The sequence below is a fragment of the Camellia sinensis genome, chromosome 4, assembly GCF_055761805.1.
Source record: "Camellia sinensis isolate YWXY chromosome 4, ASM5576180v1, whole genome shotgun sequence".
NCBI classification, from domain to species: domain Eukaryota; kingdom Viridiplantae; phylum Streptophyta; class Magnoliopsida; order Ericales; family Theaceae; genus Camellia; species Camellia sinensis.
In genome coordinates this window covers 110,967,275-110,993,982 of record NC_138964.1, presented here as the reverse complement: position 1 = coordinate 110,993,982, position 26,708 = coordinate 110,967,275, and the positions used below count along the sequence as shown (strand labels likewise).

Sequence of the window (26,708 nt, the reverse complement as noted above, 5' to 3'; positions counted from 1 at the left end):
ACAAGAATTAACACTTTTGGCAACAAAAAAATTGGTCGCTAAAAGTCTATTTTTGGTCGGCAAAAGTTATCCGCGACCAAATTTTTTGGTCGCTACTTTGGTCGCCAATTGAGGGTCGGCAAAAGTAATTCGCGACCAAAATTTTGGTTGGTCAGCAAAAGTCGGATTTGCCAACTAAATTTTTGGTCGCGAAATATATCATTACCGCGACTAATTCATTTAGTTGCTAAAACACTTTGGTCGCGAAAAGTGATATTTTCCCGACAAAAAAGTTTGGTCGCCAATTGTGACATTCCGCGACCAAAAATTTTGGTCGCCAATCGTGACATTCCGCGACCAAAAAGTTTGGTCGCCAATTGTGACATTCCACGACCAAAAAAGGTTTTGGTTGCCATTTGTTACTTTTCGCGACCAAAACTTTTGGTCGGCAAAAGTGAGTTTCCACGACCAAGAGCTATTTTGCTCGGCAATAGATGTATTTTTTGCGACCAAAACTCTTGGTCGGCAATTGTCATTTTTTGCGAAAAAAAATTATTTATTTGTCGCGACTAATAAATTGGTCGCCAAAGCAGGAAAACAATACACTTGTAATTCCTAATAATTTATTCAATCCATAATAAACCTATAATTTTAAAGCATCACTCAAATTAACTGAATCATTAACATTCGACACAATACATAATTCATTAACATTCGATTTATTAAATTTCTGTCAAACAACCAGACATTGTTCCAATTCAAACTGAAACAACCAGACATCCCCACCATGGTGTTCCACCAGACATTGTTCACACAAAATAATGACAACCAAAGAATCCAACAACACCTTTCTAAACTGTCAAACAACCTACTTCCAAAATTTCTTAAATTTCCCAAAACACTAGTGTACATTATATACATCCTATTTATAGAACTACATTCCAATTCAAACTGAAACACCCTAGTTTTAGCAAGAACAAAAAGAAACAATTCTACGAGTAAATAATATGTGGAAGCTTTGACTAAAACAAGAACTCTGTGTCAGAAACTTCGAGGACATTGTGGACGCCAATAGGGTTCACACCTGGCCGGAAAGCATTTCCTTCAATATACCTGTGACAACATTTAATCAATTAGTATTTCACCTAGTGTTGGGTAATTGCAATTTGCTTGTACTGATTGAAGACAGAAACTCACATTTCTTTCAAGAAAGTGTACTTATAGAATGCATCCGGGATTCTCCCAGTAAATTGATTATGATCCAGGTACCTGCAATGAAAGCAAGCTTAAGATGCTGTCCCATGCCTACCCAAAAAAAAGATGCTGTCCCAGATACACAAAAGCACAAAGATGCAAAAAAAGGGGAAAAGCAAATTAAAGAAGGGAAAAAAAAAAGGCATTAATCGTGATAAAAACAACAGTTAAAAGCCATGAATCAAAGCCATAAGGGATGAGGAAATCTTCTCAATATTGAAGATTGGGTCACAGATGTCAAGGAACGAAACAAAGTGTATCGATGAAATAGGAATCCTAACTCAACCTTGGTTCCACTAACAAACTTGTCCTGCAAATCCAAATAACTTTTCAATATTCAATTGTAATATTGACCACTAGCAAAATTGCCCGTGCCTAAAGGTACTTCATCAGTAGGGAAATAACACCAACCGTTAGATTTATTCAATCTTAACCCCAAACTATAGCACACAACATTTTTCAAAAACTGATGTGTTTTATTATATAGATTTGTCTTGCCCTTCTTGTCATGAAGACATGATATGTGACTATTTCAAACCATACAATCACATCAGCCAAATTGTGATCCAATGAATAGTATGCCCAGAAAGTGTAGCTAAAAAAGTCCAGACTTAAAATCCGAACTGCCAAATTTATGTGTATTGCTCTTAGAAAGAGGAAATTCCTCTAGATACATTGCAAAAATAGAACTTCTCATACATAACTGGATCACATTTGTAGAGTGGACAGAAAATTCAAAAATAAACTTACAAGGAAGTCAATCGGGGAATATGAGCAAGTCCAGATGGTATGATACCCAGACATTTTGTTGTATGATAAATGCCTGTTACAAACATAGTAGTCAATTTTTTAAGATGGTTTCAATTATAACAAAAAGAAATCCAGAAAGAAGATAGATAACAGTCTTAATACAGTTAAAAAGAAAATGAAATGCTTACAAGATTTCCAAATTAGTCAAGTTTGCTAGCTGAGCTGGGATTCCACCCGTAAGGTAGTTATTATTCAGATAACTGCATATCAGAATTACAAAGGATCAAAAATGGTTTTTATAAGAACTACGACTCTGATAGCCTTAAACTGGAAAATATTTAGTATTTCAAAATTCGCTGAAGCATAGACTTACAGGTTGCGAAGAGATGGAAAGCATCCCTCAATACGTATTAGTTCCCTAATAGTTCCCACCAAATGATTGTTACCAGCATCCCTATGAAAACATGGTTATCACAGAGAGATTATCTGCAATGAGATACAAATAGTAAAGCATACAAACACTGTAGGGAATAGAACATGAAATTTACAAATGTCGGAGTTGTTGCAGAGTGCCCAATTCTGGTGGAATTCGCCCAATAAAACGATTTTCATGTAGATAAAGGTAACGTAGCAGAGGAAGATTAGCTAATTCTTTGGGGATTTCTCCTTTGAAATATTGAAACTCAAGTATCTGCAGAAGATTCATTATAACACATTAATGGTATATAGAATAAATAATATGATAAAATTCCAACAAAACTAATACCCTCAAAGATGATGAAATTACTCACAGATGGGTTAGACTCTTTAGTTCACCTATTTCAGGAGGAATGACATCTTGCAACTTATTCCACCTCAAATTGCTGGAAAGAAATAAGAAAGAAAAATACTGTAAGTAAACAGAAAATTAGAAAACAAAAAAGATCAGAGCAAGTGGGCTAGAGTGCTCAAAATTGGAGAAAATGTTTTCCACATGAAGTGGTTGGAAAAAAAAATTTCAATACAGACAACTTGTTAGTGTATTTGAATACAGACAACTTGTTAGTTAATAATAGGGTTTAAATTATACATCAGCAATTTCAATCCTCAAAGAATGTATTAGCAATTTCAATCCTCAAAAAATGGAACAAATAGAATTATATTCCTAACCTAAGTTTGGAAGGACTACTATCTCCCACCTATCATTAACCTTTTCAGCAATCCTGATGAAATTGTTGAATTTGATTAGTATTTTGATTAAAATTATGAGAAGTAAAATGAATCAATAAATATTGAAATGAAAACCTTGGGAGGGCATCTGGTCTGGCTTTGGAGGCAGATTGAAGGTACAAATTAACATAGTCAAGAAAAGACTTTACTGGAATACGTTGCCCATTAAGCTCAACCTTCACAGTCTTTCCAATGCATCCCGCCAAGTCCATCACCCGTTTTTTCATCAGGGCAACAACATCATCTTCAAGATGAGTAATATTGAATTTCGCTAAGCCAGGCTTAAATGTAACTTTTGTCCAGTTTTCGCTCTCCTTGCATTTTGTTATGACGGGCTTAGATTTCTTTCCCATATTGTTGGAGAAAACCGTCATAGGAGTGGAAGGAACTTGCCAGTTAGCAAAGCACATGAATCATAATAAGGCTTTGTAAGGAAAACTATATGTATAAACAAAAGAATATGCTACCAACTTTTTTTTTAAAAAAAGATTCAAATCAGAATTTACATATTAGCAGGCAAGCGAAACATGCATGGTATGACTTAAATTTGGAAGAACCAAATTGATACAAAGAACAAAATATAAGAATTACCAATATTTAATTTACATTACATCAATATATTTTTTTATTTATTTATCAATTGATAAGAAATTACAAATACAAAAAGACAATTGTAGTCCAACACATTTATAAACCAAACACAAAACTCCATAATGAAAAGAAATAAAACTCAACAAAAAACCCTATTGTAACGCCCGCAAAATAATAACATTAAACCCAACAAATAAGACATGCATTGATATTCAAAAGTTCCACATTCTTTCATTTATCAGAGTTTCATTACAAAAAGTATTACATGTTAACAACAAAAGCAAATGCCCTACAGGCTTACAGCTTTCCAAGTTAACACTTGGTTACAACAAAAGAGTACTAACTCATACACATTAAGCCCTTGGCTTGTATTTACATGTAATACATCAAAAAGTAAAACGACAACATTATGTCCGCCTCTAGCCTCCCAAGCTATGTCCTTGGAGGTGGCATGCTTCCTGCACCTGAAAATGATATTCCCATATAGGGTGAGCCACAGCCCAATAGAAATACACTAAACCAACCATGAACAATGACTAAAATATTAGCAATTGATAGATGGCCAATACTGATACAATCACATAAATCACATATTTATGTCATACGACTTATGAGTCCAAGTTTCCTTTCATTTTCCCTTTTTCAACGGATAGACATATAAGCACTACCCATATTCTCAACAGATATGTATAACAACAATATCCACAGATAAGCATATAAGCTATATCCACATTCTACAACAGATATGTATAACCACAATATCCACAGATAAGCATATAAGCTATATCCACACTTCACAAAGATAAGCATATAAGCTCTATCTTCACTTCTCTAGACAAGCATATGAGCTGTATCTACGGAGTTCATCCCCTATCTTCTCCCAACACTATCCGGTTTAGAGGTAAATCCCCTATCTTCCCCTAAACCGCGGAGTACATCCCCCATCTCCTCCTCTACACATAACGTATACAAACACATTGGTTCTATATACAATCACTCAATACATATAGTTAATGTATTCTATCAACCGTCAAGTTCCATGACACACTTCATTGATTAGTTTCAGTTTGCCTAATCATCATGCATTGTCTACAACAATCACGACTATCCTCCACCGATAGCCCAAAGCAGTTATTTCTAAATAGAAAATAAATGCACAATGGATATTCAATCAACATTTCATTTCCTCATTCTTCTCAATTAATTATCCCAATTAATTAAACAATGTAATTAGGTCAATTCCCATAATTAACATTTCAACCCTTAGGTCCCATTTTCATCAATAATTCAACATTCATTCCATTTCTCTATGCCAAACATGCATCTAGGCTTATTATGAGTAAAACCCCAACTTTTGTAAAATTGCACAAAAGTCCCAAACTTTCACAAAATTACCAAACCAACCCCAACATCTCAAAATACCAAAATTTAAAGACAAAATCCATAGAGAGGAGTAGGATATCCCTACCTCGAAGTTTGAGCCAAAAAGGAGATGAAGACTCGAAGACCAACATGCTCCAAATCCAAACTTTTTCAGATTAAAACAAAGCTCTCAATGCCCTCTATCTTTTTAACAAAGGCCCTAGGCTAGATTCACACTCTAGGGAGATCAATTTTTAGAGAGAATATAAGTGTAGAGAGAGAGAGAGTCTCGGATCTAGGGTTTGATCAAAAAAAAGAAGTGAAAAAGTGATGTTCAAAACGCTACTGTCCGCTGATATAAAACACGCTCGCTCGAGCGAAGCCTTTGTCGCTCGAGCGACCAGACACAGAAAACTCTCGCTCGAGCCAAGAAGTCCTCGCTCGATCCAAAAACTCAAACCTTCAGGTCTGCAACCAGAAGCACGCTCGAGCGACATACCTCTCGCTCGAGCGAAGAACAAACCCAGACCGCTCGAGCCAAGAAAAGCTCGCTCGAGCCAAGAAATACAACTCTCAGGTCCAGAACTAGACGCCATCGCTCGCTCGAGCGAAGCCACTCTGGCTCGACCCACCAGACACAAACTCAACTCTCGCTCGAGCGACAAACTACTCGCTCGAGCGAAGGGCCAAAAATCTGGGCAGCAACACTAGGCTCCCAAACACAACCAACCTGAAACAAACCTGCCCAACACATTGTATATCTTAATATACCAGTTAAGAGGATGCAAACAAGATAATAAACAACCACCAACATCCACGGACACATGTCCGGATCACTATACAACAAGGGTAAACCCGGGATCGCTATACCTATAATAGGGGAGACATTATCCATCTTTGCCAAACATTCGAATCTTACAATTCGGCTTGGATAGTACTTAACCAAACATATTTCAGTACAACAGTAAAATTAACACCACCACAAAACTCTTTTGGAAACATAGTAACACTTTTTCCTTACTAATAACAAACAATGCTATGCTTCCTATAACAAAGATCTCATCCGTATGCTGTAGTATGCTAACAGTTTTTCAACAACAACAACAAATGAGTATATTTGCAGGTACATTAATAGGATTTTAATCAAATAATCGAAGTATTTGGTTGGTTACTACCCTTGCATTGAATGCAACAATGTATTGCATCTTGAAACAATCATTTTGAGGACATTTACCCAACCTGGTTTTACAGTAAAGCTTCATCATTGAGCAAGAAATGGTTTGAATGTCATCAACACCCTGATTACTTCGATTACATTCAGGAGGAAGAAAACCATCTGGTCACCTGCATTCAGATGAACAAATACAACTAAATATAGATTTCAGAAGCAATAAAATGAAAAACACAATAATCATTGAAAAACAAATTTTTGGCAGATGTAAACGTTGGTTACGGAGTTACTGTGTTGTGTTTATGAATCGGGCTGCTTTCAAATTGCATTATTAACAATTTTGGCAAAATCAATAGCTAACTCCATACTTTGTTTTGCAAAATAAGGATAAAAAGAGGCATGGCATGGTTGAGTGATCAAATGAAGTAGGATAGATTTATTGAAACTAAAGAATCAAAGAATTACTTCAAACCAATAAAAGAATCAAAAGAAAATTTCCCAAATTATGAGGGAACACTTCAAAATAATATCTTCAGGAAGTAGATAACCAAAACCACATTGATATGGCAGTACTTGTGAAATTAGAAACCAGTGTTTGTAGAGACTTGAGAGCCTGACACCATTTTGTGCATCCGAAATCATACCCATGTCATGATCTGTAACTCAATTCAACTAATCTTAAAGGAGGACGACCCAATGCACGAAGTTTCCACTAAAGCAGGGTCTGGGAAGCATAAGATGTAAGCAGCCTTACCCCCACTGGGGACGCTAACAACAATTCTTATCATGGGAGCAAGCCTCTCTTTGAATTGAACACTAGACATATGGTTTGAACACTAGACATATGTTTTGTTCATCATGTATAAAAGCACAAAGGGCACTAACATGATTGCCAACAACACGGCCTAACCCTAGCCTTGTCATTAACGAAGTCGACTTTCCCAATCAGTGATACCTACAGTACTACCGGATGCTTCCCTCATCATAAAACCAACATGAAATGCAATGGCAATGATGGTAATTAATACAAGCTATGATAGAAGCCATTGTAACACCTAGTTTGCCCAGACCACAAATCATGCTGCTTTTTCCACCATAACACTACAATACTGCCACATAGTTCATTCATTATGTCATCATCACCATTTTATTGCTTCTTGTGCTGTCACCTGCCGGGACACCAGACTACCAATTGTTGTTTATGGGTTCACAACGAAAGTATTCTCAAAATTAAGCCACAATTCAATGAGTCAACCCAGTTTGTGGAATCACCTACTGGGGGTGACTTTCCTGTTCCAAAACCGTGATTTCGTGGTCAAGAGAAAAAACCGAATCATTATCACATTTCTTGTCAAGATAGAATCACAATTCCAACTATGATGGAACCACTCTAAAGGAACCAACCATGAAAACATGATTCTTTGGACAAAAGACACAGAAATCGAAAGAACAATTGGCCATGATGATCAAAAGCAACCTCATATGGGAATGAATGTTAAGAAACAACTTAATATATTCATTATGTTTCTTAAACCAATAGAGTCAAAATAGGCAACTATAGGGATGTGTGTGATCTCAGATAAAGAATGTCCGACGCAGTGTAGCCAACCGAAATTCAATAAATGGACTTAGTGGAGAGTTGTTACCTGGAAGGAAGGCAGCAACCTGACGCCGTTGTGCCCAAGAAAAGCTGCATAGATCATTGAGACTAATTAACAAATCCAATATATATATCAATTCATATCACACAAGTACTTTATAATCAACTAAGAATCATTGATATGACACCATACGGACATGCTAATGAAATAGTTTCCAAAAGAATCAGGACAGGTATAACACAAATTTCACTTTTCCATAACAAATAAATTTATATCAAATAATTCCTTATATGCTTTTATAAATTGGAAAAGAAATGGAGATACAAAGTTCATTAGGTTTAGAAGTTCCAAGTATTCATAGATAAGGTGGGAGCCAAAAGTTCCACAGGTTTAGGCTTTAAAATATTAAAATCCCAATGGCAGGATTAAAATGTACAAATTCATACTTCTTTTTGCTTTCTTTTTTTATTTTATTTAAAATTATGCCAAGACCCTAGAAGTGGCTTACATGTGTTCAACTAGTAAACATGTGTCCAAGGTATAAAAAAACATAAAAGATGGCTAACATAATTAAGTGAGCACTCACACTGCTCCTCCAGCAGCTGGACCAACAGCTTTAAAAAGTGACATTGCAGTCATAGCTATGCCATTTGCTGCTCCTCTTTGGTCTTGGTCCTATTGTTATAGTATCAGGTATTCAAGAAACCAAATAAAAGACATTAGATGGGTAGAGGGAAAAATAATCAAAAAACAATCAGTAAAACTCAGAGGAGAAGAAAAATTACCACGGCATTGTTCTGCAGTATGAACGTGCTAGTAATAATAGTTATTTGGTGAAAGTGAAAAGTTGTGAGATAAATATTTAATTATTGAAAAGAGAAGATGGGATAGTATTTCTGAAACTAAGACTATAAAGGCAGAGAACCATCTGCAGATGGGGATGGAGGGGAAGCACACTAGTATTTTCGTAATAGACATATGAGTAAAATTAATTTCCTTACATTTGTTTTATAAATTCAAGATCCAGACATAACAAAAGAAATGGGTGGCTCAGACTAGAAACATCAACGAGACTTGAGCCCAAGCTGAATGCATGGGAAAGGGACGTCTGAACCACTAAAATTGGTTGCCTAAATTGTTTGCAAAACCAAAAAGAAACACAACTTAGTCTAATTCCTTGGGTCTCAATCATTTTTAAAAACAACTCTTGCACACCAAATTTATTTTTTCTTATGGTTTTTGTTTCATTTCATCTTTGCAATTGAACCAGAGAGAACCACGGCCAGGGATAATGGAAAAAGGGCAGAAAATTAAAACAAAATAATATAGAAAGACTTTTATTCTTATAGTTAACCGTGAAATATTTCAAATTCAAAAAATATTTACTACGAGTCTATAAACACATCAAGAACAACAATTTTAATTTTATTCCCATTATCAAGATATTTGAATGATCAACAAAAACACTTCATTAGCACTTAACACGCGGGGACTATTTTAATACTTTGTATTCTAAGTCGTCCATTGTTTGATACTCTATTTTTTTATTGTTAAAAAGAAAAAGTATAGAGGCAAGATTGAACTTAGTGTTTATCAGTAACAAAAATACATTGGGAGTGGGTGGCAGGGGAGGTGAGGAATGAGGGAGGTGGCAGATGGTGATGGGAGAAGTGGGTTGTTTAGGGTTAGGATTTTTTCCCTCTCATTTTGTCTTTCTGGATAAAAATGGAAGGTGGACGATTAACAAACCTAATGAGAGGGGCAACCTTTACTTTCTGCAGAAGCAGACTACTAGGAGAGCTGACCAAGGAAGGACATCAATCTAAAAGCAGCAAATAAGTGGCGCTAAATTTTGTTATATAACTTTCTAAACACAATGATGTGTCATTTATTCCTTTAAATACTAATGAACATAGAAAACATGAAAAAAAAAAATAGATTTAATTGAAGAATGTGCCTTTAAGCTTATGAGATTTTTATGGTACAGGAAATTAATCTGGACATGATCAAATCTAAATCGTTGAGTAATATCTACCACTCTACCTGTTACAGCAAGAACAACCCCAACATTGTCACTTGTATAGCTCAAGCCCCCATTCTTTCTAGGGCTCTCAGCCCATAATGAGAATATCTGCAGAAAAAAATTGGTTGCCAATGATACCCAATGAGAAAATTAGAGACAAAAAGACAAAAGCACTCTGGTCAATGTATAGGTAGTAAAAAAACACTTGCACAAATAATTACTTTGAAGATGACACTAATATTACCTCTACCTGGCATTATTAAGATTTAGAGAAAGGTAGTAACTCTTGACAATTATTGATTCTGATGTGCATGACATAACGTTTAATTAACAGTTCACCAAGTGTTAGAAAATACAAAAACAAATCTGCCTTCAGATAAAAACATGAATAGGCAAATGGATAAAAAATAAAAGCATGAACAATTTTACCATCTTGTTGCCAAAAGTAGAACCTCAGACCTTGCAGTTATCAGATTACCAAAAAATATTTTCAAAGGGAAAGTCATAGTAAGGTCAACGTTCCCTTCTATTATCAAACTTCATTACACAAAACTAACTGATTCAATCAAAATGAATTCTTGTTTGTTTTGACTACAGTGTTATGGATGACCTGACAACTCTATTTCACATCAGCTAATCTAGTAGCTAGTCAAACTTCATTACACTTATTTAGATTACACTACTAGAATTTAAAATTATAGCGATCCCGGGTTTACCCTTGTTGAACAGTGATCCGGACATGTGTCCGTGAATGTTGGTAGTTGTTTATTTCCTAGTTTGCATCCTCTTTACTTTGTATTTTGAATTGTGGGATGTGTTGGGCAGGTTTGTTACAGGTTGGTTGTGCTTGGGAGCCTAGTGTTGCTGCCCAGATTTTTGGTCCTTCGCTCGAGCGAAGAGGTTGTCGATCGAGCGAGAGTAGTGTTGCCCCGGTTCTGGACCTGAGAGTTGTAGTTTCTGGCTCGAGCGAGCTTTTCGTGGCTCGAGCGGTCTGGGTTTTTCTTCGCTCGATCGAGAACTTCTTGGCTCGAGCGAGAGTTTTCTGTGTCTGGTCGCTCGAGCGACCAATCCTTCGCTCGAGCGAGAGTGTTTTATATCAGCGGACAGCAGCGTCTAAAACATCACTTTTTCAGCCCTTTTCTTTGAGCAAAACCTAAATTCGACACTCTCTCTTCCTAAACTTACACTCTCTCTAAGATTTGATCTCCCTAGGGTGTGAATCTAGCCTAGGGCCTTTGTTAAAAAGATAGAGGGTGTTGAGAGCTTCGATTTAATCTGAAAAAGTTTGGATTTGGAGCAAGTTGATCTTGGAGTCTTCATCTCCTTTGTGGCTTAAACTTCGAGGTAGGGATAACCTACTCCTCTCTATGGGTTTTGTCTTTAAATTTTGGTATTTTGAGATGTTGGGCTTGGTTTGGTAATTTTGTGAAAGTTTGGGGCTTTTGTGCAATTATACAAAAGTTGGGGTTTTATTCATAATAAACCTAGATGCATGTTTAGCATGAAAAAAATGGAATGATTGCTGAATCATTGAAGAAAATGGGACCTAAGGGTTGAAATGGTAATTATGGAAAATGGCCTAATTACATTGTTTAATTAATTGGGATAATTAATTGGTGAGAAATGAAATGTTGATTGAATATGCATTTGTGCATTTATTTTCTGTTTAGAAATAACTGCTTTGGGCTATCGGTGGAGGATAGTCGTGATTGTTGTAGACAATGTATGTTGATTAGGCAAACTGAAACTAATCAATGGAATGTGTTATGGAACTTGACAGTTGCTGGAATACATTAATTGTTTGTATTGTGTGATTGTATATAGAACCAATGTGTTTATATACGTTATGTGTAGAGGAGGAGATAGGGGATGTACTCCGCGGTTTAGGGGAAGATAGGGGATGGACCTCTAAACCGGATAGGTATTTGGAGGAGATAGGGGATGTACTCCGTAGACAGAGCTCATATGCTTGTCTAGAGAAGTGAAGATAGAGCTCATATGCTTATCTTTGTGAAGTGTGGATACAGCTTGTATGCTTATCTGTGGATATTGTTGATATACATATCTGTTGTAGAATGTGGATACAGCTTGTATGCTTATCTGTGGATATTGTTGATATACATATCTGTTGAGATTGTGGATATAGCTTTTATGCTTATCTGAATGTGAGATATAGTTTTTATACATATCTGTGGAAATGATGATAGCGCTAGCATGCTTATCTGTTGAAAAAGGGAAAATGAAAAGTAAATGGGACTTGTAAGTCGTTGACATAAATATGTAATTTATGTGATTGTATCAGTGTTGACCAACTATCAATTGCTAATGTTTTAGTCATTGTCCATGGTTGGTTTAGTGTATTTCTACTGGGCTGTGGCTCACCCTATATGGGAACATCATTTTCAGGTGCAGGAAGCATGCCACCTCCAAGGACATAGCTGGGAGGCTAGTGGCGGGCATAGTTTTGTCGTTTTACTTTTGATGTATTACATGTAATTTCAAGCCAAGGGCTTAATGTGTAAACGAGTTAGAACTCTTTGTTGTAACCAAGTGTTAACTTGGAAAGCTGTAAGCCCGTAAGGCATTTTGTTATGAGATTAACATGTAATACTTATGTAACGGAATTCTAATGAATAATAGAAGGTGGTTAGTTTATCTATCAACGCTTGTCTTATTTGTTGGGTTTAATGTTATTATTTTGAGGGCGTTACAACTTGAGAAATGAAATGTTGATTGAATATCCATTTGTGCATTTATTTTCTGTTTAGAAATAACTGCTTTGGGCTATCGGTGGAGGATAGTCGTGATTGTTGTAGACAATGTATGTTGATTAGGCAAACTGAAACTAATCAATGGAATGTGTTATGGAACTTGACAGTTGCTGGAATACATTAATTGTTTGTATTGTGTGATTGTATATAGAACCAATGTGTTTATATACGTTATGTGTAGAGGAGGAGATAGGGGATGTACTCCGCGGTTTAGGGGAAGATAGGGGATGGACCTCTAAACCGGATAGGTATTTGGAGGAGATAGGGGATGTACTCCGTAGACAGAGCTCATATGCTTGTCTAGAGAAGTGAAGATAGAGCTCATATGCTTATCTTTGTGAAGTGTGGATACAGCTTGTATGCTTATCTGTGGATATTGTTGATATACATATCTGTTGTAGAATGTGGATACAGCTTGTATGCTTATCTGTGGATATTGTTGATATACATATCTGTTGAGATTGTGGATATAGCTTTTATGCTTATCTGAATGTGAGATATAGTTTTTATACATATCTGTGGAAATGATGATAGCGCTAGCATGCTTATCTGTTGAAAAAGGGAAAATGAAAAGTAAATGGGACTTGTAAGTCGTTGACATAAATATGTAATTTATGTGATTGTATCAGTGTTGACCAACTATCAATTGCTAATGTTTTAGTCATTGTCCATGGTTGGTTTAGTGTATTTCTACTGGGCTGTGGCTCACCCTATATGGGAACATCATTTTCAGGTGCAGGAAGCATGCCACCTCCAAGGACATAGCTGGGAGGCTAGTGGCGGGCATAGTTTTGTCGTTTTACTTTTGATGTATTACATGTAATTTCAAGCCAAGGGCTTAATGTGTAAACGAGTTAGAACTCTTTGTTGTAACCAAGTGTTAACTTGGAAAGCTGTAAGCCCGTAAGGCATTTTGTTATGAGATTAACATGTAATACTTATGTAACGGAATTCTAATGAATAATAGAAGGTGGTTAGTTTATCTATCAACGCTTGTCTTATTTGTTGGGTTTAATGTTATTATTTTGAGGGCGTTACAACTTGGTATCAGAGCGTACCGGGTTCGAATACTTTGGGTACGTGGGAAGTGATTAGTATCACAATGGGTTTGTCTCGCTTGATAGAGACTTAGATGTAGTATCACATGCTGTGTGCTTACTTGATAACATGCTTATGTGACTATGTGGGTATGGGATTTAATTTCTGGGATGTTGATTGGATCCTTGAGTTTCTGGGAGTCTTGTTGGAAAAGCACTTGATCAATGCTATTTCTAACCGGAACTCTAGTGACGTCTCGGGACTATCATTATCCGGAAATGAAATTCGTAGGTGCTTATGTGTTTATGTGCTTATGTGGAGTGAATTACACTTGTCCATGCATTAGGACGTGAGTGTTTAGTTTCGGCACACCTATGAATGTGCTAACGTTCTGTGTTGCCTTTATTAGGATGTCAGGACGAGGAAGAGGTGCTAGGCGTGGTAGACCTGCGAGGCAGGAAGTACCGTTACAGGGTGAGATTCCGGCAGTGCAGGAGGGAGTTGGTCAGGCCAACGTGGCTGAGCCAGTGGGTCAGCAGGCTATGGGTGCCTTGGCCAGAGAGTTAGCAGGAGCTTTGGGTATTCTTAGGGCTGAGAATCAGGCAGCTGAGGCAGGGCCTTCCTTCTTGAAGAGGGAGTTCTTTCGGTGTAATCCGGACGAGTTTATTGGGGATCCTAAAGAGCCGCTTAAGGCAGATGAATGGCTCGAACAGACAACGAAGACGTTTGAGATGCTTGGCATCGAGGACGGAGCACTGAAAGTGACCTTGGCATCCTTCCAGCTGAAGGGAGATGCGGGTCAATGGTGGAAATACGAGAAGGCTCGTGTTGGTGGGACTTGGGAGGCATTTGTGAATGCTTTTCAGGAGAGGTTTCTGTCTGCAGTAGCTAGGGAGAAGCTGAGGGATCAGTTTAGCCGGCTTAATCAGCAGGGCTTGTCAGTGGCCGAGTTTGAGGCTACCTTTACTAGTCTGTCCAGGTTCGCACCTGAACTGGTGGCGTCTGAGGAACGCCGTTGTTATGAGTTTGAGCGGAAGTTGAGGCGGGGCCTCAAGTTGAGAGTTGGTGGGTCTTATATCCGAGAGTATAGACACCTGGTGGATGCTGCAGCTCATATGGAGCTTATGATGCAGGAGGAGGATGAGGGGCAGAGAGGCTCCAAGAGGAGCCAAGATAGTCAGAGTGATGGCAGGAGTCAGAGGGGTTCTAACCCTCAGCAGTCGCAGGGTGGTGTTGCTAGATCGACCTTCCCAGTGCCGAGTGTAGGCTCAGGGAGAGGTGGTCAGGGGGAATTCACTTGTTACAAGTGTGGCCAGTTGGGTCACAAGGTTTCTGTTTGCCCGCAGAAGGGTGGAGGTCAGAAAGCTGTTTCTTCATCAGCTAGACCGCAGAGTCAGAGTTTGGGCAGGGGGCAGCTCTTGACTTGTTATCAGTGTGGACAGCCTGGGCACATGAAGAGGTTTTGCCCACAGTTGAGTGCCACTTCGGGAGCGTCTGGCTCTAGGCAGACGCAGGGTTTTCAGCCAGCTCAGTCTGTGCAGGCCTCGAGGGCCAATCCGGGAGTTTCGTCATCCCAGTCTGTGCAGCAGTCTTTTGCTCCGAGAGGTGAGCAGGTAGACCAGGGGCCTACGGGACGCGTGTATGCTGTTACCGCGCAGGATTTAGTACCGGCTCCATCGGTGGTGAGAGGTACTTTTCTGTTTTGCAACTCGGTTGCTAGTGTGTTGATAGACACGGGTGCATCTCATTCTTTTGTATCTGCTGCATTTGCATCTGTTTTGGAATTGGAGTTAGCACAGTTAGCATCTCCTATTTGTGTGGTATCGCCTTTGGGCGGTGAGTTGATCCTGAAACAGGGTGTTAGAGGATGTGATATTGAGGTCGCCGACTATAGGCTTCCTTTTCCGTTTGTTGTCATGCCCATGAAGGGTTTTGATGTTATTTTGGGTATGGACTGGTTATCGTCATACCGGGCTGTTATTGATTGCTACCGCCAGAGGGTTACATTGTGTACCTTGAGCGGGGAGTGGTTCCATTTCTTGGGAGACCGGGTTGGTAGTGTTTTGCCACCGGGGTATGATTCGCGAGGGCGAAGTGAGCTTAGTGGTTTACTTGCTAGCCTTGAGAGTAGCGAGTGTGTTGAGACTCAGAGTGTGTTGCCAAGGGTGGTTTGTGAGTATTCGGATGTCTTTCCCGAAGATCTTGTTAGTTTGCCACCTCACCGAGAGATAGAGTTCTCTATTGATTTAGTGCCTGGTACGGCGCCGATTTCTATGGCACCTTACCGTTTTGCTCCAGCAGAGTTGGTTGAGTTGAAAGTTCAGCTCCAGGAATTGCTCGATAAGGGCTTTGTTCGCCCTAGTGTTTCACCGTGGGGAGCGCCGGCCCTCTTTGTTAAAAAGAAAGATGGTGCCTTGAGATTGTGTATTGACTATCGAAAGTTGAATCGGGCTACGGTTAAGAATAAGTATCCTATGCCCCGTATAGATGATTTGTTTGACCAGTTGAAGGGTTCCCGTTGTTTCTCTAAGATAGACTTGAGGTCGGGTTACCATCAGTTGAGGGTCAGGGAGGAGGATGTTTCTAAGACGGCATTCCGTACGCGGTATGGCCATTACGAGTTTCTGGTGATGCCATTTGGGCTTACCAATGCACCGGCAGTCTTTATGGACTTGATGAACCGGATTTTCCGGGAGTTCTTAGACCGATTTGTGGTCGTCTTCGTGGACGACATTCTTATTTATTCGCCTACTGAGGAGGAGCACGAGGAACACTTGAGAGTGGTGCTTGAATTGCTTAGAGCTCATAGGCTATATGCCAAGTTTGGGAAGTGTGAGTTCTGGCTGAGGGAAGTCAAATTCTTAGGCCACGTGGTATCCGGGAAAGGGGTGTCTGTTGATACATCCAAGGTTGAGGCAGTGCAGGATTGGGCACAGCCTAAGAGTGTGTTTGAGATCCGCAGTTTTCTGGGATTAGCTGGGTATTACCGTCGGTTTGTGAAAGATTTCTCCAGGTTAGCGTCACCGTTGACTAGACTGACTCGGAAGGGAGTCAAGTTTGAGTGGAGTGAGACTTGTGAAAAGTCGTTCCAAGAGCTGAAAGTTAGATTGACCACCGCTCCGGTGTTGATTATTCCGGAGAGAGGGTTGGGTTACTCGGTTTATTGTGATGCCTCACGAGAGGGTTTGGGTTGTGTGTTGATGCAAGAGGGGAAAGTGGTAGCTTATGGCTCACGTCAGTTGAAAATACACGAGAAGAATTACCCCACACATGACCTAGAGTTAGCAGCTGTGATCTTTGCCTTGAAAATCTGGAGGCACTACCTTTATGGTGAGAAGTTCGAGGTGTTCTCGGACCACAAGAGTTTGAAGTATCTGTTTACACAGAGAGACTTGAATTTGAGGCAGAGGAGATGGATGGAGTTCATCGAGGATTATGATTTTGAATTGCATTATCATCCGGGAAAGGCCAATGTTGTGGCCGATGCCCTTAGTAGGAAAACCATTGGTGATGTAGCTAGTATAGCCATCCGGGAATGGGAGATGTTGGGAGCACTCGGCGAGTTTGATTTGCTACTGGGCGAATCTGTCGAGGCTGCAGCCTTGTTTTCTGTTGTTGCGCAGCCTACACTTGTGATTAGAGTATTAGAGGCACAGAGAGGTGACCTTGAGGTAGAATCCCTCCGAGAGAAGATCTCCAGTGGGAAAGTTGAGAAGGGTTTGACGGTGTATCCCGACCTGAGTGTGAGATACCGAGACCGTTTGTTTGTACCGGAGTCTTGCCGTGAGGAAGTACTCCGAGAGTTTCACCATTCGCGCCTTGCGGTGCATCCGGGAGGTACTAAGATGTATCAGGATTTGGGTCGCCAGTTTTGGTGGCGGGGTATGAAAAGAGATGTGGCTGTTTTCGTATCGAAGTGCCTTACTTGCCAGCAAGTGAAGGCCGAGCATCAGAGGCCAGCGGGTTTGTTGCAACCCTTGCCTATTGCCGAGTGGAAGTGGGAGCATGTCACTATGGACTTCGTTGTGGGTCTTCCGAGGACTCAGCGGGGTAGTGATGCTATTTGGGTGGTTGTAGACCGGTTGACTAAGTCGGCGCACTTTATTCCTATGCGCGTGAGAGATTCGGTAGATCATCTTGCCGACTTGTATATTCGGGACGTAGTGAGATTGCACGGGGTCCCAGTGACGATCGTCTCAGATAGAGATCCTCGTTTTACTGCTAGGTTGTGGCAGAGTTTGCAGAGTGCCTTGGGCACTAAGTTGACCTTTAGTACGGCTTATCATCCTCAGACTGACGGGCAGTCCGAGCGTACTATTCAGATCCTCGAGGATATGCTTCGGGGTTGTGTCCTTGATTTCAGTGGGACGTGGGAGAGGCACTTGCCATTGGTAGAGTTTGCCTACAACAACAGTTTTCAGTCTAGCATCGGTATGGCACCGTTTGAGGCCTTGTATGGCCGACCGTGTAGGTCTCCAGTTTGTTGGGCCGAGGTGGGTGATGCACCTTTGTTGGGTCCGGAGTTGGTTAGGGAGACGACGGAGAAAGTTGAGCTTATCCGTAGGAGGCTTGTTACAGCCCAGAGTCGGCAGAAATCTTATGCTGACCGTAGGAGGAGACCTTTGGCGTTTGAAGTAGGTGATCATGTCTTTCTGAAGATATCACCTAGGCGAGGTCTGATGAGGTTTGGAAAGAGTGGGAAGTTATCCCCTCGGTTTATTGGTCCTTTTGAGATCCTTGAGAGGATAGGTGAGGTTGCTTATCGGTTAGCCTTACCACCGCAGTTGTCCGGAGTGCATGACGTGTTTCATGTGAGTATGCTTCGGAAGTATGAACCAGATCCATCACATGTGCTGGATTGGAGCGATTTAGAGGTAGATGAGGATGCCTCGTATGAGGAGAGACCGGTTCGGGTCTTGGATAGGCGGGATCAGGTCCTGCGTGGCAAGACCATTCCTTTGGTGAAAGTCTTGTGGAAACATCACGGAGTGGAGGAAGCCACTTGGGAACGTGAGTTGGAAGTCCGAGAGAAATATCCGGACTTGTTTGTTGATATGTAATCTTGTATTTAAATTTTGCATGTTGTTGAACTTAAGAGCTTTTATATATGTCTTAAGTTGTGAAACATTGAAAATGTTTTGGTTATTGGAAGTATGTTTGGAACTTGCCTCATATGGGAGTTGAATGTAACATTATAGGTGTTTAGTATATTGTTGACATTGGAAAGTTAGTGCATAATGTTGATGCATGTTAATAATACATATGTTGTTTACATATTGTGATATATCTCTTGTTAAAGGGATGGGATGACCGGTAATGGGTCGAATTGTTGAATGTTAAATTGTAACATTGTTCAAAATGGAGGAAAACCTGTTTTTGAAAACTTGTGCTTAATTTCGGGGGCGAAATTCTTTAAGGGGGGGAGGTTATAGCGATCCCGGGTTTACCCTTGTTGAACAGTGATCCGGACATGTGTCCGTGAATGTTGGTAGTTGTTTATTTCCTAGTTTGCATCCTCTTTACTTTGTATTTTGAATTGTGGGATGTGTTGGGCAGGTTTGTTACAGGTTGGTTGTGCTTGGGAGCCTAGTGTTGCTGCCCAGATTTTTGGTCCTTCGCTCGAGCGAAGAGGTTGTCGATCGAGCGAGAGTAGTGTTGCCCCGGTTCTGGACCTGAGAGTTGTAGTTTCTGGCTCGAGCGAGCTTTTCGTGGCTCGAGCGGTCTGGGTTTTTCTTCGCTCGATCGAGAACTTCTTGGCTCGAGCGAGAGTTTTCTGTGTCTGGTCGCTCGAGCGACCAATCCTTCGCTCGAGCGAGAGTGTTTTATATCAGCGGACAGCAGCGTCTAAAACATCACTTTTTCAGCCCTTTTCTTTGAGCAAAACCTAAATTCGACACTCTCTCTTCCTAAACTTACACTCTCTCTAAGATTTGATCTCCCTAGGGTGTGAATCTAGCCTAGGGCCTTTGTTAAAAAGATAGAGGGTGTTGAGAGCTTCGATTTAATCTGAAAAAGTTTGGATTTGGAGCAAGTTGATCTTGGAGTCTTCATCTCCTTTGTGGCTTAAACTTCGAGGTAGGGATAACCTACTCCTCTCTATGGGTTTTGTCTTTAAATTTTGGTATTTTGAGATGTTGGGCTTGGTTTGGTAATTTTGTGAAAGTTTGGGGCTTTTGTGCAATTATACAAAAGTTGGGGTTTTATTCATAATAAACCTAGATGCATGTTTAGCATGAAAAAAATGGAATGATTGCTGAATCATTGAAGAAAATGGGACCTAAGGGTTGAAATGGTAATTATGGAAAATGGCCTAATTACATTGTTTAATTAATTGGGATAATTAATTGGTGAGAAATGAAATGTTGATTGAATATCCATTTGTGCATTTATTTTCTGTTTAGAAATAACTGCTTTGGACTATCGGTGGAGGATAGTCGTGATTGTTGTAGACAATGTATGTTGATTAGGCAAACTGAAACTAATCAATGGAATGTGTTATGGAACTTGACAGTTGCTGGAATACATTAATTGTTTGTATTGTGTGATTGTATATAGAACCAATGTGTTTATATACGTTATGTGTAGAGGAGGAGATAGGGGATGTACTCCGCGGTTTAGGGGAAGATAGGGGATGGACCTCTAAACCGGATAGGTATTTGGAGGAGATAGGGGATGTACTCCGTAGACAGAGCTCATATGCTTGTCTAGAGAAGTGAAGATAGAGCTCATATGCTTATCTTTGTGAAGTGTGGATACAGCTTGTATGCTTATCTGTGGATATTGTTGATATACATATCTGTTGTAGAATGTGGATACAGCTTGTATGCTTATCTGTGGATATTGTTGATATACATATCTGTTGAGATTGTGGATATAGCTTTTATGCTTATCTGAATGTGAGATATAGTTTTTATACATATCTGTGGAAATGATGATAGCGCTAGCATGCTTATCTGTTGAAAAAGGGAAAATGAAAAGTAAATGGGACTTGTAAGTCGTTGACATAAATATGTAATTTATGTGATTGTATCAGTGTTGACCAACTATCAATTGCTAATGTTTTAGTCATTGTCCATGGTTGGTTTAGTGTATTTCTACTGGGCTGTGGCTCACCCTATATGGGAACATCATTTTCAGGTGCAGGAAGCATGCCACCTCCAAGGACATAGCTGGGAGGCTAGTGGCGGGCATAGTTTTGTCGTTTTACTTTTGATGTATTACATGTAATTTCAAGCCAAGGGCTTAATGTGTAAACGAGTTAGAACTCTTTGTTGTAACCAAGTGTTAACTTGGAAAGCTGTAAGCCCGTAAGGCATTTTGTTATGAGATTAACATGTAATACTTATGTAACGGAATTCTAATGAATAATAGAAGGTGGTTAGTTTATCTATCAACGCTTGTCTTATTTGTTGGGTTTAATGTTATTATTTTGAGGGCGTTACAAAAATACTTCAATGCACCCATTCCAAAATATGAATCGCCAGGGTTAGTGTTTTCTGGTAACATTGTGCTAATCCAATTGGAAAATGATTGTTGAGCAAAAGCATAATTATCAACTCAATCAAATCCCAAAAGCACATAGTGAATTCACAATTCTACTGTTACCACAACACATAAATAAATACTAATCAAACAAATAACTGCAAAAACCAAAGAAATAAACGAAACCCTAAACCCTAATTTCATGAAATTGAAGCAAATACCTGAGACCCACCAAGCTCCTCAAACTACTTGACCCAATCCTCCATCATTGGATCCTTTCCGAAATCGTCTGCAAGGGGTTTCGAGCCCGTGACAGGCTCGAGTCCCCTGACAGCCTCCCTAGTCTGCTCTCTAAGCTTATCAAGAGCTTCCGAACACATGAGATTCTTTGGAAACCTTTTGCTTGCCCTTTTTCTTATTTACAAACAACATTCATATAGGTGAATACTGAAAAGTTCCAATTTCCAAAGAAATGAAAGTGCACCATTTGATATCGCAGCAACATTCATAAAAAGATAAGTCACTCGTGATTCAAAAATATATGGGACTTGTTTACCCATTGAAAAATATTTTTCAATTACCACTAAAGTCATTATTTTTCCAAGTTGAATGACAACAAAAAAGAAAAAAGAAAAAAAAGGAAGATACTTTTGTGAAAATGATCAAGAAGAAGTAAATGTCTAAACATACTTTGCCAAAAAAAGTAAGATTTAAAGAGAAGTAAATTAGACAGATACCATTTCCAGGGGTTTCTCTCCAGTTCCAAGGGGGTACTCCACTGGCTGCAACTGCATCAGCTGTGGTAATGGCAAGCGGGTCACCATCATGATCTAAAGATCTTTCAAGGTTCACCGTTGACCGGCCACTAGCTAAACACAGAGCAAAACACAAGCCAGAAAAATTAGAGAAACACATGAACCAGTAGCGCAGCATATCAATTCAAAGTTAAAAATTGCCAAAGAAATTATGCAACTTACCTACTACAAACCAAATGAAAGGAAAGGCTAAGTTTTAACATCTTGAAATTAAACCATATACAAGAGTGACATGATCATTGATCAAAATTACAAGATTGAATGCCATGGCAATTCATGACCAACTAGTGAGTTTTTTTTTTTTTTTGTAAGAAGCTAAAGAGTCACTGAATTTAATATAATAAAAAAATTATTAAACAGGTCCATAATGCACAAAAGCTCCTATGGTCATAACTACTAAGATTAATGATCATCTTTATTGTTAAGACATATACTTTCTTACTCAATAAAGCATTAAATCTAAACTATTTGAAGTTTGTTATGGAAAAACTTATAGCAATTGTTACTCAACTAGATAATACATTGTTCCTCCCAATGTACCCATGTTCATTGAATATGACAAGAATAAGAGTATGAGATATGTTTCCAAAACCTGTATAATATTTAGATGCATCTACATACCCATAATCAACTTTGGGATACATATCTCAATAACCAAATATTTAGATTTAGGAAGATTTGACAAACATTCATACCCAATACTCGTATCCTAGTACATGTAATATACATTAGATCTGCATTTTATTCATATTTGAGAGCCTAATCTTGTTTGGCAGAGATAGAGCCAATTTATAGGCTTTATCAAATCTAATCACCATATGAAAACCTTCTAAACCACTCACTCCTGCCCAATATCGTAACTTAATAGGACTCAAGTATCAAATCAGTAGGAGTCCAACAAGGACAATATGCACGTTGTCTTTTTCCAAGTCCTAGCCCACATCAACTATGCTGCATCAGCTTCCTGATGGATTAAAGACGAAGGAACTGCATATAAACTTTGTTCAAAAGGTATCATGAAGCCACTATTTGAATTAACAAACTTCATGGACCCAAAACACCACAATAAAAATTATCAAATCATACTTTTCCCCGGACATCAATTAACTTCATCAGCTGAAGATCCATGCATGCAATTTATTATTGCACTCTGAGAACTGAGCATGAAATGGAGACCAACTCTTAAACAAAATAATGAAAGATCAATGTCTGGTAAGAACTAGAAGTCCAAAGACCAATTCCTGAATACAGATAGACATTTTGACAACAAATTATAAACCCACCACTACATCAAGCAGCTGCATTCCAATTCACACAAAAATTATGGGATTAAAACAAGCCTAGGTATCAAAGTGGAGTAGTAGACAATTAAAAAAATACACAGAGAGTGGTAGAAACAATACATCCTCTACTCTTTAGCAGATTCAGGGTAAAATTGAAAATTAACTCTAGTTATATAATGATAGACATTCATTTTGGCATACAAGTAATCCATGAATGTTAGCCATAATATGGTAATAAGGTCTTGACATAGACGTGATGTTCCCATGATGAATCAATCGATTTAATGTGGGCATCACTCTTTCCTGCATCCTTCCAACTCCTGGCAGGGTTAGTGAGTTGTGTAATAGGCAACCATTTCGTGTGGTTGGGGTCAACATGTTAATATCTGATTCTATAAATAAAACAATTAATCCTCAAATATGTAAAAGTTCATTTTTTCCTTTTGGTGGAGTTGGGGGAAGAAAAAGGAAATCATTTTAGAAGGCAACAAATAAATGAGATGCGCACTCTTAACTTGATAAAAAAATTGTACCGAAATGCTATGATAAGTCGATTTGTAGTGAAGTACCTTCCACTGAACCAAATGGGATATTGCCATCCTCAAGACCTGAGAAAGAGTACCAGGCAGGAAATCATTTAGCAGAACAAACACTGATGTCTTTGCAGGAGAGGCACAAAGCAATATACTTAAAATAAATAAAAAATAAAAAAACCCAAACCAAAGGCACCGCTTTTATAAAACTCTGGAACAGTAAGAGCAAGAAATAGAAATGTCAACATAAACAGCTAATTTTCACATGTGATCACAAAATGAAATGGAGTAACCCAAAAGGCAGTGGGTAGTTATGTATTTGGTAGTTAACAACTTCTGTTAGAGCATCTAAAACCCTTCACCAATTTTTCATCTAAATTTATTCAAAATTTGAGTAAAAAACTAGATTTGATATAAACTACTCCAATCCTTTCATCAAAATCTTTTAAAAATTCGTCTCTTCTCCAATGCTTTGTATTTTCAAATTCAAATTTGATGAGTTCTCAATTTCATTAAAAAAAAATAAAATCTCTCCCTTGATTTGATGAAAGGATTGGAGATGGTTTTTTAGCACTTTAGGTGTTATTAAACATGCACAGATAAAAGTTAGCTCAAAATGCAGAGTACATGTCATTGCTATTTAAATGGCACACTCACTGTTAGTGCAGATGATATTTCAAATTAAATTTTGATCCTTAACTGTAACTATAACTAGAGAAGCTGGCCTTAATCAAATTGTTTATCCAAGCAACCAAAGTAAGAAAAAAGAAAAAAAGAATTATTGAACAACTCCAATCCCAAACCATTTTATGCATGCATTTTCTATTTGAAAATCGTAAGTTTAATCAATTTATGATGCATTCGGCCCTCCATTTTAAACACTAGAACCAACCCACAGTTATCAGTCTATCAAGGTTTATATGATTGATCCATATCACACATCAAAACAGTGGGTTGACACCTTGGCTCTATTAAACACATCACATTCAATTTAACAATTTTCTAGAAAAGGCAACTGTTAAACTTGGAATTAAATAAATTATGATGAATAGGATTAAGAGGTGTTGTGGTTCATGGAAGTGGTAGGCACACAAAAAATTTTGAGGGTTTGACAGCTCTGTACTGCATTCACTAAAATTATTGATTGCTTTTGTAGTTACATGTGATGACCGCAATATTAAAGACTTTGAAACATGTCAAGGAGAAAACATGATCAACAAACAACGAAACAACTACATTACACAATAAGGATAAGAAACTAACGTAATATTTTGACATGCATATCTCTTGACAATTTGTGGATTTTGATTTTTGTTCACTCCATTTTAAGTCAATTTGTGCTATGCTTTCGAAATGTAGAACAGGTAGCACAAAAAATAAAAACACATAATTCCTTCCAAGCTATAGAGTTCCTACCATCCTCTGCACTGGTACTTGCCCGACCTTGTCGCCCGAAATCTCTGAGCAGATAGTTTACAAAGTCTAAAAGGGGTAATTCCTTCTTGACTGTGTGCTTTAACAGATGTAACCAACGTGTTTGTGATGTTCAACAGAGCTTCAGCATCTGCAGCTTGTTCTCTAGGTTTCTGTACTGAAAACCAAATTAAAGAAAGCAATATTGTCAAGAGGAAAGTTAATTACCAGAATCGTTCATTGATAATCGAATTGAACTTGTCCGAATCAACCCTTGATAAATCATCTCTCTCATCTGCAACAAACAACAATCAGAAACAAAACAAAAAATAATAATAATAATAACCAAATAAAATTAAGAATTTGTTAAGAGGAAAGTTAATTACCAGAAATTAGGGTCCGAACAGCGAGATATCGAGATCGAAGAACTCTGCGTTTGGCGACAAGTTCAGGTTCAGAATCGTTCGAACTTGCTTCAACATCATTCTCTGCTATGTTCCTTCTTTTGCTAGTACTTGGTTCGCCTTTCACTTGGGTATCTGAACGAAATTAGGGCTTAACTAAAAAAAGACTAAAACGGAGCGGAAGAGAGACAAACTCACAGATCAGAAGAACAATAAGCCGGTGAGGAAGAAGCAACTACGAATAAAAGGGTTTCAAAGAGAAATGAGAGAGGAGAAAATGAGATTCTAAAGATAAAAAATTTCAATTCCCCCCCCCCAACGTTTCAAATTTCCCTCCCAAATTTTTGGCAACCAAAATACTAGATTAGTCACAGAAAATGTACCCTTCGCCGTCAAATTTTTTTAGTTGCCAAATCTCAATCAATGGCGACTAAAATATTAGTCGCTAAAAGTGCTAATTTGGCGACTAATTTTTTTTAGTTACTGAAAATAAGTTTTTTGCGACCAAATTTTTGGTCGCCAAAAAAAATGTCACCTTTTGCGACCAAATTTGTAGTTGGTAGCCAAAAGCATACCACTTTCTGCGACCAACTCTTTTTTTGGTCGCCAAAATATAACCTTCTGCGACCAATAATATTTGGTGGCCAAAAATAATGATCATTCGCGACTAATTAATATTTGGTCGCCAAATGTCATTTTTTTGTGGCAAAAAATTTTTTGGTCGGCAAAAGTGGTCGCCAAATGTGTAAATTCTTGTAGTGTGTTTCTCTCTAATTTCTTCAATGATTGCAGACTAAGCAGAGATGGTGGCTAGAATTCCACCTTATTTACACAGAACTATCTCAATTTCATTCCTCTCTAAGTCACATAACAATTCTCTGTGGCCATTGAGTAAACATGACAAATTTCCAATAGATTTTCGGCTCAAGGCATTTGCGACTGTATTTGCCTTCCCTGGATGGTACAAAATCTGCAACTTATAATCTTTAATCAACTCTAACCATCTTCTCTATCTCATATTTAGTTTTT

At 38.6% G+C, this 26,708-nt stretch overlaps 2 protein-coding genes and 2 long non-coding RNA genes across 4 annotated transcripts in view; all 4 read right to left on the bottom strand.

Moving 5' to 3' along the window:
* LOC114285467 (uncharacterized) overlaps positions 1-3,566 on the bottom strand; it is a 207,354-nt gene extending 203,788 nt beyond the window's left edge. The window contains 9 exon segments of the mRNA XM_082922822.1: positions 722-1,092; positions 1,177-1,248; positions 1,984-2,030; positions 2,032-2,056; positions 2,172-2,243; positions 2,357-2,437; positions 2,532-2,674; positions 3,173-3,185; positions 3,268-3,566. Coding sequence (XP_082778948.1) covers positions 1,002-1,092; positions 1,177-1,248; positions 1,984-2,030; positions 2,032-2,056; positions 2,172-2,243; positions 2,357-2,437; positions 2,532-2,674; positions 3,173-3,185; positions 3,268-3,566 — 843 coding nt within the window. The 3' untranslated portion in view covers positions 722-1,001.
* Positions 1-22,070, bottom strand: part of LOC114295718 (protein ZINC INDUCED FACILITATOR-LIKE 1) — a 220,542-nt gene extending 198,472 nt beyond the window's left edge. Inside the window, exons 1-2 of the mRNA XM_082865951.1 lie at positions 21,969-22,070; positions 9,961-10,048 (exon numbers count right to left, since the gene is read on the bottom strand). Coding sequence (XP_082722077.1) covers positions 9,961-10,048; positions 21,969-22,058 — 178 coding nt within the window. The 5' untranslated portion in view covers positions 22,059-22,070. The remainder of the gene's footprint in view (positions 1-9,960; positions 10,049-21,968) is intronic.
* On the bottom strand, positions 3,794-8,831 carry LOC114285466 (uncharacterized). Its single transcript, XR_014327341.1, has 5 exons — positions 8,703-8,831; positions 8,504-8,592; positions 7,963-8,006; positions 6,016-6,489; positions 3,794-3,935 (listed from the first exon to the last, which is right to left on the bottom strand). It is a non-coding gene; the product is annotated as an uncharacterized LOC114285466 (long non-coding RNA).
* A 988-nt stretch (positions 22,071-23,058) lies between the features above and the next one.
* Positions 23,059-25,934, bottom strand: LOC145789436 (uncharacterized). The gene is made up of 3 exons (XR_014327342.1): positions 25,662-25,934; positions 25,279-25,570; positions 23,059-23,937 (listed from the first exon to the last, which is right to left on the bottom strand). It is a non-coding gene; the product is annotated as an uncharacterized LOC145789436 (long non-coding RNA).
* Between the last annotated feature and the right edge of the window lie 774 nt (positions 25,935-26,708).